Source organism: Glycine max, chromosome 2 (genome assembly GCF_000004515.6).
Source record: "Glycine max cultivar Williams 82 chromosome 2, Glycine_max_v4.0, whole genome shotgun sequence".
NCBI classification, from domain to species: Eukaryota; Viridiplantae; Streptophyta; class Magnoliopsida; order Fabales; family Fabaceae; genus Glycine; species Glycine max.
Genome location: NC_016089.4, coordinates 11,389,301 through 11,403,029, shown reverse-complemented (window position 1 = coordinate 11,403,029; position 13,729 = coordinate 11,389,301). Strand labels below are relative to the sequence as shown.

General features: G+C 30.7%; 1 protein-coding gene across 1 annotated transcript; it reads right to left on the bottom strand.

Annotated features, from left to right (window-relative positions):
* Positions 1-3,511: 3,511 nt before the first annotated feature.
* LOC100812680 (ninja-family protein AFP2) lies at positions 3,512-8,578 on the bottom strand. Its single transcript, XM_003520067.5, has 2 exons — positions 7,149-8,578; positions 3,512-4,115 (listed from the first exon to the last, which is right to left on the bottom strand). Exons 1-2 carry the CDS (start codon positions 7,960-7,962, stop codon positions 3,694-3,696), a joined length of 1,236 nt encoding a protein of 411 aa, XP_003520115.1. The 5' UTR covers positions 7,963-8,578; the 3' UTR covers positions 3,512-3,693.
* Positions 8,579-13,729: the final 5,151 nt, after the last annotated feature.

Sequence of the window (13,729 nt, the reverse complement as noted above, 5' to 3'; positions counted from 1 at the left end):
TTCTTCAACATTCCTCTGCATTTTCACACAACCCACTATACTTTCTTCTATACCTTCCTTGTGGATCTGTCACTATGACTTCCTCACTCGTGAAGATCAGAGGTGAACGGGTCCTCACCAACGATTTTCATGACCTTTCAATCAACTTTACATTTTTAAATCAAACCAAGCCAACTCACAACTCAAGAAATTCACATAGATAAGGTTTCTAAAAGAACACATCAAAACAGTTTTGTGGGTAGAAGAGGGTCGACAAAACTTACCCCAAAACGTGATTCCGCTCGGTCCATTGCGTAGAGCACAAAAAATTGAGTGTGGTAACAATGCGGGGACTTGTCGTCGATGTTTCATAGTCGGGAGCTCTTTCTGCAAACCCTTGCTTCTGTGGTTGTCTCCTCTTTGTTCTCCCTTCTCAAGGGTCACCACCAACCTAGCCACCGACCACCACTGGCGTTGCTAGTCGCACCGCCACCAGCCAGTGCTCACGCCATCACCAGCCGCCACCACCAACTTCCTCCAACTCTCAAACTCTGAAACCTCACTTCTCTCCCAATCTCTCTCTCACACTTGGCCCTCAAACCCACTTATGTGTCGTAGGTGAAGAGAAGAGAAGAAAAGGATGAAAACAAAGATGAGGGTTTTCTTTGGGGTCCGTGAGTGATTTTTAAGAGAAGGAGATTTGTTGTCGCCATGGGGGTCACGGTTCAAGAGAAGGAAACAAAAGAAAGTGAGTTAGTGTTAATTGTTGTGTTGTTGCCGTGGGGTTTCAAGGGAGGTTTGGGGGGTTTTGGAGAAGTAAAAGCGGTTGTGTGGACCTGGTGGAGGAGTTGGTCGGGGACTGATGGGGTGATTTGGAAACTTAACAACGTTGTTTTTATTTCTTTTTTTTTTATAAAAAAAATCCTACGTGTAATCTCAGTCAAACAAAAGTCAGATGTGACACTACATGTGGCATGCTTGTGTGGTCAGTTAACGATCACGTAAGCAACGATAGAAATCTTAAACAAAACTTTTTAAATATTAAGGATCCATCATAAAGTAAAAATTTATTAGAAACTAAATAAAAAAATAAATATTTATCAGAGACCAAAAACATCTAAACCTTAATTTAATTAGATTTTCTCTGACTATACTAATTTAGATTTGTAGTATCTATTTTCGTTTGAAAATATCTATATCAATGAATTTAAGCAAACGTAATGACTAACTGTGACTTTTCTTGCGTTGATATATCCTATTTGTATCTGTATAAATCAGAAGAAGCATAGATAAAATGTTCTTTTGAGCATAGATGGTCTCATTTATATATTAATTTTTATTTTTTTTACGTTTACATAATTTAACAAATAGATTATTATTTTAAATTAAAAAATGATCAACTTGATGAGTCTTTTTGTCCAATTGAGTCAAACAGCTCAAAAGCAACCCATATAGTGCTCGTACCTTGTTTAATTAATAGTAGTAACTTTTTTTTTTAATTCCTCTCCCTTTTAATCAACAAGTTTAGCTTGCGAAAAAATGACACGCGTAAAAGGTTTTGATTTGCAAGGATCGATGCTCTATCCGATATTCATGCACAAATACCAACCCACCTTCCTTTTAAAGTTTCTTAAAATCGTGTCATCCTAATGTTAACCTTGGAAATTAGGTAGCATCCCTTGTAAAGGAAAAAAAAAGCTTCCTTTGTTGTGGAAGAAAAAAGCTGTCTCTATCTTACATTATATTATACAAAAAAAGAAAAAAAAAACACCCAATGATGGTGATGATGACCTTAGGGAAAGCAAGTAGCACACATACACAAATATGATGCATGATGTTTAGCCACTTTAGAAAGTTCATTTTGATTTTGTTACCTTATGTAGTTTAATAAACATATTAAACATCACTATCATCTTCAGAAAATAATAGTACAAGAATTAGAGAACACAAAACAATGCATGCCAACTTTTAGATTTTCCAAATCCATATGATTGAGATATTATTTAGGTATGTCAATGTAGTAAATAATATCATGACCAGATCCAAGAGAAGATACGACAGATGAATTTCTGTGCTCAATATTAACCTCTCTTGTCAACTTCAGTGTCAAGCCAACGGATAAGTAATTAATTAAAAACCAACGTTTAAAGTTTGATCTCAGCACAACTTGATAATGAGAAGTTACTTTCGTATCATCGAAAAGATTAATATCTAGGGGTAGAGGGAAAGGGCACACGTATAAAACTTTTTCATGTTTGCTTTTGAAATGAAAAGAAAAGAAAAGAACTAAAATTTGCCTCTACCCTCAAAATAAAATTTCGGACACCAATGGTTCTATGTAGGTTTGACATGACTACGATTACTCTAAAAATTGTTACATTGAGTTGTTTTAAAATATTGGAAGTTTTATTTTGAAAAATATAAATAAAAGACAAGTGGAATTAAATCACAGGCACATAAATAAATATAATAGAATTGCTAACCACTATATTTTCATGTAAAACTAGCAATCTACACTTTATTTTAGAAAGAAAAACAAAGGCTTTATGTATTTCTTTCAAAAAAATAATTTAAACTAATCGTTTAAATTTTACTATCAGATATGACCTGATAATAATAAACTTATCGTTTATGTTTTTATTTTATATGTTTGTTAATTCCTTCAAATATAATAAATAGAAAATCAATTCTTAAAAAAATTATTAATTTTAATTTTGAAAAATTTAGCTTTACAGTTAAAAATATTATTACACATATTTAAATATAACAAAGATCTTGATCAATTGAGAAAATTATTTTTATCCAAACATAATTTTACAACGAATCACGAATAACTAAACATGCACTACATCACATCATGATAAGAATTACTTTTTAAAAATAAATTTATAAAAATCAATTCATAAAAATTTAAAAGGCTAAAGCCAAAGTTTATCTTATTTTTAAATTAATACTTAAAACATTTTTTTTCATAATATAAGTAATATCACTGACATACTGCTAATACATTTTTAGAAACTTCAACAAACATAATAAACATAAAATATGTTTATTCTTTTACTCACACTTCCAAATGCACGCTATATTGGAAATCCTTGTCTCAAAATATTAACATTCAACATGATTAAAAACGAATTAAAATAAATAATCTTACTCTTACATTTTAAAACGATCGAAAAATAAACGCTAGAATAAGAAGTAAAATACTTAAAAATGCAAAAAAAAAACTTATAAAAGTTTGTTTTAAGCCATTATTTATGTTAAACGGTTAACGTTCCTGTTAGGACATGCAAGGCAATTTTTTACCATGGCTACAAATAAAGATGTCAAACCAATTACATTTTTCCATAGTTTATACATGTCCCCAACAAGGGTTTAATCCCAAGTTTATACATTTTGCCAAACTTTATTTGAAGAGACAATAAAACCTACTACCTCAGTGATCTATTCCTCAAAAAAATCAGTCTTCAACAATCACCTTGGCACAAAAAAAAAAAAAAAAAAATTAAAAAAACTGATGAAGATGAGGAAGTGAGGAATTCCTCCCTTCTGGAGAAGGGAGGCATGTATTTATATATAAATATTGTTTCATTCAAGAGCTAAGCAAAAATGGAGACAAAGACAAAAGAAACTGCCATACTAATGTTTACTCCCTCAATGTTAACCTATAATACAGCCCCTAGAGTTTGAAGGGGAAAGAAGGAAACTCCATCACTAAAAGGGAGCAGCAGAAGGGTTCACAACAATGTGCCTAAGGGGGTGTGCAACATCGCCGCCACCAGCATGCTTAACAAACTCCGCCGGAGAGAGGAAGTTTCCATGGCACACACACATGATCCTCACTTCCTCCCCCTTACCATATTTGTACAAAATACCCTCAATTCTTCTTCCATTAGGACCATCCCCTTTTGTAAATACACAAGGCATGTCTTCCATTGAGTTTGTCCCAATGTGTCTTCCCATTGTTTTCTGGGAAGGATGGTGTTTCCTAGATGGATTCTCCCCCTGATCAGCTTTGGAAGTTCTTGTCACATTCTCATTCGTCTTTCCCCCTGAACCCGCAGGATCCTGGCTGCTTTGTTCTTGCGCTGATATATTACTAATAGGGCTTTTTGCTTCACCACAGCTACTTGATCCTGTTGTGTAGAACAAATAACATAACCAAATAGGATCATCTTTCTTTTCTTAAGTCAAGTTGTAAAATATATACAGCCACAAATTCCATCTTTGAAAGAACTTACATTATAGCCAAAGGCACACATGCTTCAACATTATAAAGTAATAAATTCCAATGGCATTGACGCTTCAAGCAAAATGTCAGCACAGAAACAAAGCTACATAGAAATCAAATGCAGGAAAGAGTATATTTTCTCCAAGACTAGCGAATTTCTACTTCCTTTTTTATCCTTTCTCTTTTCTAAATTTATGTCTTGTTTTATTCTCCAATAAGTGGTGAACCACGAGAATCCTTGTAATACCATGGAAGGTGTTAAACACCAATCCGTGAATATTTAGAAAGTAAATGAATGAGCTTAAGAAACAGTAAAAAAAGGTGAAGTTCATTCTTGATCATTCCACTCAAGCTATATTTATTGTATTTCCAACACACAATTCCAGCAAAAACAAATTATTCTAATGCAAGTGCATGCACACACATGGGATTCAAAAGAAATTTAATGTCAAGCCATGGAGTAGATCCTTTCAGGAGAGGAAATTTCAGTTATTCAATGAAAGCAAAATTCTTGCTATACCATCAGCAAAGGATGATAGCAATAAATTAGAATGTTAAGAACTACTACGGATTGATGAATATTTATGTGGCTAGGTTGACATATATATATGTGTGTGTGTGTGTGTGTGTGTGTCAGTGGCTATGCCTAAAGCATGTCATTGATCCTAAATGATATTTTCTGTCCTAAGCATGTCAACATAATCCACTAGCATTAGCTTGTTGTTAGTTGACATATGTAAAACCATAATGTTTTTGAAGAGTGTTTTGATAAATGAAGCTATTATCACAATGTTAAACCAAATATATGTGTTCAGATGAGAACTCAATCAAATGTGCCAAGACCAAGACATACTTTTATTGCAACTATCACACAGAGAAAAATCTGTCCTATTTATTTAGGTCAAGTGAAATAGATTAAGAGAATAGCCATGAATGATGATGAGATTCAGAAAAAACCGGAGAACAATAAAGGAAAAAGAAAAACCCTACAATATCTAGTGTGATGGTTGCCTACAATGCAATCAGGAATAAGATTGCAATGGTTCTGGTTTCTAATCCACCCAACCCAATCCATGGCTCCCCCCTTGCCCATATTATCATAGATGAAAGACCAAATGAGGAAACATAAAGAGATAAATGACAAAGTAATCTGCTGCAAATAAGACTGGCAAATCAATATTACAGTAATCTTGCAATATGAGTGAGCATGCACAAACACAAACCATCTGCTGGAAACTAGAATGACATTTGGAACTGTCTCATAAAGCTGAACAACCAAAATAGAGCAAGAAGTAGTATCATTGTCATAAAAATGTTCTTGCATTGACACAGGTATACAAAAATTTAAGAAATAAGTAATAAGTTCCATAAATTTAGCCAAACTTCAGATTCCATAACATCATCCAGCGTATGGATGATTCAACTTTCAATAAGTGTGCATTATAAGGAGATTTGACATCTAGAAACCAGAGCCAGGATGTATAATCCAAAATTGAGTACCTCTCAGGTACCAAGATATGGGTAAAATACAAAGAGTATTGAATTACTCTTTTTCCCACCCAAATTTAAGTTTACCAGAACATATAAAGGTGCTTAGAAACAAACATCAGACAGTGTGTTTGGTTCAATTTATTGTTAACAAATGATGAACACTTTTACATTACCATCTTCAAGAAGTTTCTAAAAAAACAAGTGTTTATTTCTTCAAAAGTAAATAAGTGGTTCCAAATATGTTAATAATAGGAAATGTAATCAATAATCTTTGGTGTTTCACTGATTACTTTAAATGACCAGAGTTTAAAATGGGAATAAAGTAGACTAAAGGATCATGTAATATATTTATCTGTCCCCATCTAGCAACTAGTGATGACAGCTCAGTTCAACGCTGTTAGAGGAAGCTGTGTAAATTAACTCTAAAAATCATAATTGCACTAAAACGTAATGTTAGAGGAATGTCACAGTTTACTTAAATACAGTTCTCTTCCCTTTTGCTGTCATGATTAATTTGAATCTAACTTTTCAAACAATGTTATCCACCAAACATGTGCAAGAGAAACTACAAGAGATTCAGAATAAAAAGTGACTGTCATGTGAGAGGTGAAAAAGAAAACCTCACAATCACACAGTTTGTCATACAAATAATAATCCTTTTCAATACAGAAAGGGACTAATGCATAACAATGAGAAACCCAAAGGGAAGGTGGAAGAAAATTGCCCCAAGTGTATAGCCATTCGAACTTTTCAGAAATACAGTGACCAAAATAAAAAATAAGGAAATAAAAAAAAAAATTAAGGGAAGAGATTGATAAGTTAACAACTTCAGTAGGGTAAACTTCAATACATGTATAACACAACACTGTTGATGGTTGAAAATCAAACTATATTCAGTCCCCCTACAAGTAACAATCACGTAGGTACTCTTTAAGGAACAAGTGACAACAGAATCAAATCTTTTATACTATTCATCACCCTTGTTAGCAACCAATTCACATAATCAATTGAGACATTAAAACAAGCAAGACACACAGATAAAAAGCTACACAAATCACAAGTACACATCAGAACATACCCTCATCAACAATCACACAGTCAAAACACACTCACCACCACACAAAGCAGCACAACCTCAATCTCCATCAAGAAACAATAGTCCAAAACAAACACACAAGGCAACAAATTAAAACAAAAAGGTATAAACTCATGGTTTTAAATAGTGTTCCACAACTGTAATTGCGGCTGCTGTCAAGGTATTTTGACTCACTGCAACGCAACCACAACCACATTAACCGTATTTTCCCCCCAATATAAAGGTTTTCTGACTCACCACAAGGCAACCGCGACGGCAATTTAAAACCATGGTATAACTTAATATTGAAAACAAGAGAAAATTAAACTATAGTACTACACTCATAGACATAAAATATAATAGCAATTTTACCAAGAAAAGCCTTGCTATCCATTTCAGAAAGTGATGAAGAGCTTCCTCCTTGAGAATCAGCTGAGCCGTGAGAAGATGGTTGCCCAAACAATCCTTGAAACCCCTTTCCCTTCCCCATCACATCACCAAGAACAACTTGCTTTCCTGGCACACCCCACCCCGGCGGCGGCGGCACCGCCGCCTCCGCCGAAGAACCGAACTTATTGAATCCCATTGCCACACTCCTCCCTGCCTCCACCTCCTCGCCGGCGCCGGCGACCTCCCGGGATCCCCTCTGCTTCTCCGACCGGCGTCTTTTCGCTTCCATCCGACGCAGCGTCTGCATCTCTTTCCGCCTCCGCCACTCCTCCTCAGTCTCCGTCGGCAGAGACGAAGTCCTCATGAGCGCCGGGAACGCCGCCGCCGACGGCGCCACCGCATCGTCCTCCCGGAAAAGAGGCATTGTCCCCACCACAGAAGAAGAACGCAAAAGCTTCTTTTTTTTGGCGTTCTTGTCCACCCCAAATCTTCCACCGAGAGAAAGACCAAGGTTCAACTCAACCTCTTCATCATCCACCTCATGCTGCTGTTGCTGTTGCTCATGATGGTGATGAAGAACATGATGATGATGATGTTGATGCATCATGTTATTGTTAATGTTGTTGTTATTATTATTACCATCCCTAACAGTAGTAACACCACTCAAGGAAAATCCTTGAAGCAAATCCCTAGGGTACCTCTCCATCTTCTCACACACTACTTTTTTCTCTTCTTCTTCTTCTTCTTGTTTCTGTTGCTGTTGCTGATAACTATGCCTGTTCTTATAATCCTCCATCAATGCCCGTTACACGAAAGCAAAACAACAACATAGAACATCGTGAAGTAACAACACTTGTTGTTGTTCTAACTTCTAACGCATGCTCCTCACACAACACAAGCCGCGTGCGCTGCACAAAACAACAAAGCCCTGGCGGGGTGGCGAGTGGTGATGATTCAAATCAGCAAAACCCATGACACGAAACATGATGATGATGATGATGATGATGATGATGATGATGATGATGGTGGCGGTGGTGGTGATGATGCTTTATCATCGAATGACGCCAAAAAACAGCGCACACCCAGATCGCAAAAACCGCTCCTTTTTTGGTTTCTCCTTCTTCTCTCAAAATTAATGCAATTAATTCGAATGAATATGAATATTAATGAATTTTTTTTCCTCCTTTTATTTCCACACTCCCCACGAAGCAATTAACAGCAAAAAAAACAAAATCGGTCTCTCGGATTCTGTCTTTCTTGCACGCTTTGGCTTCACAAAAACCCGCGAGAAGAAACGAAAACGAAAGAACGAGAAACAGAGGAGAAGAAGGAGAGTGAGGAGAAAAAATGGGGGAAGAAGGAGAAGGAGAAGAAAAAGTTGCTGTTTTGTTTGAAAGAGGAGGAAAAAGGAGAGAAAGTGAGAGAGGAATAATAATATTTATCCGAGGACGAAAGTGCCCCTGGGATGTGACGGGTTGAATGAGGAAGAAGAGACAAGTGGGTGTCGCGAGGGAAAGGCGCGTAGGTTCCACGTGGCGACATTGACACGATTTTTCACTACGCAGATGATGAGGTCGCTGTCGAGGGGGGACACGTGTCGAATTTAGGGTGGGGGCGGACGGGGCGCCACGCGTCGGTCAAGATCCCGGGATGGAAAAAGGGACGCGTGGCTTTAACGTTAATAATGCTGATTTAGAACATGGTCACTAATTTTTTTAAAACACCTAAAGTGACTATTTTTTTTCTTTATTATATATGTAAAGATGGATAAGGATTTGAATATTGAATTAATTAATTAAAAAACATAAGTTAAGTTATTATTATTTGTATTGACTGTTGTTGTTGATCATAATTATTTTTATGTCTTTTATAATTTTTATGATAAATATTTTATTTTTAATTTTTTAACTAATGTTTTTAAAATATTAGGTGATTACTACATCATGAAGCGATTAAGAAGAAGAAGAAAACACTGATGAGTAATACCTTGATTTATAATTGTCCTCGTCCTCGTCCTCGTCCTGGTATTGTTGCGTTGCGACTTTGGGTTGGGTCATGTCGCGTCCTGTTAGGTCTATACGGTTCTAACTTTTCTCCAATACGTCAAGTTCTACTACTACAACTGCTACCCATGTGCGAGCCTCAGAACTCAACTCAACGTTGTTTCTTTTACTCGTTAGCTGTACCCCATCATTATTTAATAATTTTTTCAATAAAGAACTCAATTAATAAATCGTCCAAAACTTAGCTATAGACACGTGGTTTCTTAAAACTGTAGAAAAAGAAAAAGAAAAAGAAAATTCTGTCTAATCTTTTAAAATTATTATTACTACTAATATTAATATATTGAGCACTTTATTTTTATTCACTGTGAATCAATCAGAAAAATAATTATATAAAAATTAATAAATTTATCATAAATAATTAAAAAAATTATACATTGATTAATATAATTTTATATTATAATTTAATTATAAATTATTGTGTATAATTTTTTTTTATAAATTATTATATATAATAAATTTATTTATTTTTATAAAATTATCTTAAAATTATATCAATAATAATTTATAATTAAATGATATTATAAAATAATTTTATAATATTAAAGTATATTTTTTATACATAATAAAATAATTTTACAAGGACGCATATCAACAATGTATAGTTTTACAAAAATTTATTTTAAATATTAATAATGGGTAATTTTAATTTTATCAATTAAGGATGTGTCTGACATAAATTTATTAAAGATTAATTTGGATTTTTTTATTAAATGTTTTAACATAATATTACATTTATTCTTTTACGTGATCGTTTTAAAAATATTCATTAAGTAATGGATTATTATTTTTTTAATATTGTCTGGATCTTCGATATCAATATAATTTATGAGTATCGTCCTTCTATACATCTATAAATATTTAATAAAAATTACTAGGCGTATAACTTTTTTTTACAATGAGAACACTTTTTTATTTCATTTTCTCTTTTCAATTGTTTTAATTTATCAATAAATTTATTTGACCAATATCAATTTCAATTTATTTGACCAAAATCATTAAATTTGGTAGGTGGAGAAGTTTTGAGTTTTTTAGAATCTTAAGTTAAAAAATTTCATATTTAATATCCATTTAAAAAAAATAAGATTCTTAAAAAATAATGTTTCTTAGAAAGTTTTCCAGTAAAATTTTCTCATGAAAAAAAGGTGAAAAACTTATTTTCTTGGGTTTAATTTTTTTTTCTATAATAAAAAAGTGTTGCGATTTATTATTTAATACGACAAGTCACTGCACGATTGCACGAAATGAAACTCCCAATAGTTGTGATTTGTTTCAAAGCAAATGCTAATTTAAATATCAATAAAATAAAAAAGAGAAATTGACGAAATGCAAGGTTCGTGTGTTTTGAACAAAAACCATTTCGTACCTTTAACCATTTCCCAGAGTAAAATATTATGTTATTTATATTCACGTTGTAAATAATTAAAATAATCAAAAAAATATTAAGTAATTCTTTAATTCTGAAAAAAAATATTTAAATGATTTCCATGAATGATGATTCTTGGACATAAAAAAAATTCCTATCAAACCTCCCCTAATACATTAATTGGTATTTATATCTATTATAATTTATCATTCAAATTAAAAAATTCTAATTCAATACCAGAATAAAGAAACTTATTTATTTTTTCCTTTTCATAATATATTTTTACTTATTCATATTCCAAAAATAAAGAATATGCCTCAAAATCTAGAAATATAATCAATATATTATTTATATTAATTTTTTATTAGCATTATTATAATATGAACATGTCCTTCGTTATTAAATTTTTTAAAAATAAATGTATAAAGCAATTAAGAAGCTTAGTTGAATTTCTCATTCCAATTATTTTAATTTATTAATCAATTTATTTGAATAACAATAGAACCTTTTGTGGATTTCATTTCCTGATACATTTATTTGTATTTAAATTTATTATATTTTATCGTTCAAAAATTATTATTTTTTTCTTTTTCGTAATATACTTTTGCTTGTTCATTCATATTCCTAACTTAAGAGTATGACTCAAAACTTAGAAATATAATCAATATATTACTTATATTAAAATTATTTTCTATATTTCAATATGAATATAACCTTCATTATTAGTTTTTTAATTTTTATTTAATTTGAATATGTCCTTCATTATAATTTTTTAAATAAATGTATAAAATACTTAAAAAGTTTACTTCATTTTCTCTTTCTAATTGTTTGAATTTACTAATAAATTTGTTTGACCAAAAAACAACATTTTTTTATGGATTTCATTTACTTTAATACAATTATTTGTATTTAACTTTATTATTATCTTATCATTCAAATAGAATAGTAATAAAATTGCTTGCAATGATAGTTAAAGGACACAAAGTCCAAACAAATGTATAATGGGAAAAAACTATTTTTTTTAGATATTTTTTTTCAGAAATCGATCAATAAAAGAGGAAAATGATTACCGTATAATATAATATTTCAAATGTTAAAAAATCATTTTCCTCTTTTATTGATCGATTTCTAAAAACTATTTTAAAATGTATATATTTTAAAACAATTTTTAGAAAAAACTATATTAGAAATTGTATATACTAAGACGATTTTTTCTGACAATCATCTCATAATATATAATTTCTAAGATGAATTTTAAAAAAATTATCTTTAAAATCTCATGTTCTAAATATTTTTTAACAAAAAAAATACATTCTAAGATAGTCTCTAAAACAATCAGGTATAAAAATTAGTATTTTAAGATATTTAAAAATTATCATGAAAAATGTTTATTTTTCACGATGATGAATTTAAATATAGTTAAAAATTATCATGGAAGGTGTTAAAAAATCAACTTTGAAAAATATTTTTGTAGTTTTGAATACTCCTTTCATTTTTAATTATAAGACTCTTTTAAAAAAAATATTTGTCCCTTTTAATAGGATTTTTTTTTCTAAATTTAGATGCTTTAATTATTCTTTTCATATATATTCTTACTTAATTATCCTTTTTTCAAACATTAATTAGAAACAAATAATTAGATAGAGAGAATAAAAGATAATTTTGAAATAATAATATAAATAATCAATAAATTTAATGCGATAATTATTTTTTTTAGGAGACATAACTTAGTTAAAATGATCTTATAATTAACAACAAATGAAGTATTAATAATAAGGATATTTAAAAAAATACTGTATAATCTTAGAATAAATTTATTATCATCAATTAGATTAATTTTTTTTAATCTTAACAAATTAAATAATTGAGTTTTTTAAATATGAAATGGGGATTAATTAAAGCAAGGGTGTGGATTGTTGCGTCGATTTTTGGAGTATTTAGGCCTTTAGGGGTTAACTCATTCTATATACAAAATATTCTATAGAACTTGTTTGAAATAACGTCTTTATCCCATTCAAAATATGACACATATATAATCATACATTTACTAGAACTTTCAAGTTATGCTAACGTGACTACGTGAGAATCTTATAGTCAATGCATATGCTTTCTAAATTAATTGAAATTTTTCATTTCAACTTAACTTTTCACTGTGTAGAACTAGATGTGGACACATAAGCATTAGCCTGTGCAGTCAATGTCTAGACCTACATTTTATTGGGAGAAAAAAGTTGACGTTCATTCAATTCCATCATATTACCAATTTTAACATCCATCCAGCCTTTTATTTTCTTTTTGTTTGTCTTAAACTTCGAGGGTGTTGGTAAGAGTCTATATAAAGTTTATTTGATTTTATGAAAGTAACTTTGATGTATTTGGATAAATAATTCAATTACATGTTTTTTATTTTTTATGATTCTAATTAGATATACGAAACATTGGAATAAATAGAAAATTTTATTTTGATAAATTTATTTATGAAAATTTTCGAAATGAGTTAACAAATATTTATTAAAAATAAAAAATTATAAATTATTCATAATTTTTTTTTAAACACCTTCTTAACCTTTAATAAGTTTATTTTATCTTCTAACAAAAAAATCATAGCAATCAAAATAATTTTTTTAGTCCATTTCAACAAATATCATGATCAAGTTTATAATATAAGCTTTCATCTGATAAACTTATTGGGTATGTTCCTAATTAAACTACTTACCTGAAGGCACTCTCAGTCTTCCTTTGTTTTTTTTTTTTTTTAAAAAAGCTACATATAAGCATATAAATCCAGAAAAATAAAACTATAGGAACCATTTTATAAAACTCGTGTATATTTATATTAGATTATATCTAAAATATTTTTATTAACTTTTCAGTGATATGATTTTTAAGAAATAAGTTTATATAACATTATATATGGGTATTTTTAAAATTAAAAGAAGATCACAAATAATATATATATATATATATATATATATATATATATATATATATATATATATATTAATGTGTGCAACCTTGCACACAATAAGAATAATTAATTACTTAATTTTATCTAATTTAGATTAAGACTTATTTGTAATGTTTCAGTCAATTTAATTACGGGTCACAATCTAGTGACGATTTATCTAGCTGCC

Coding starts and splice junctions, on each gene's coding strand:
- LOC100812680 (XM_003520067.5), bottom strand. CDS start 7,962: ATGGAGGATTATAAGAACAGGCATAGTTATCAGCAACAGCAACAGAAA. Junction 4,116..7,148: donor GGATAGCAAGGCTTTTCTTG/GTAAAATTGCTA, acceptor TCTACACAACAG/GATCAAGTAGCTGTGGTGAA.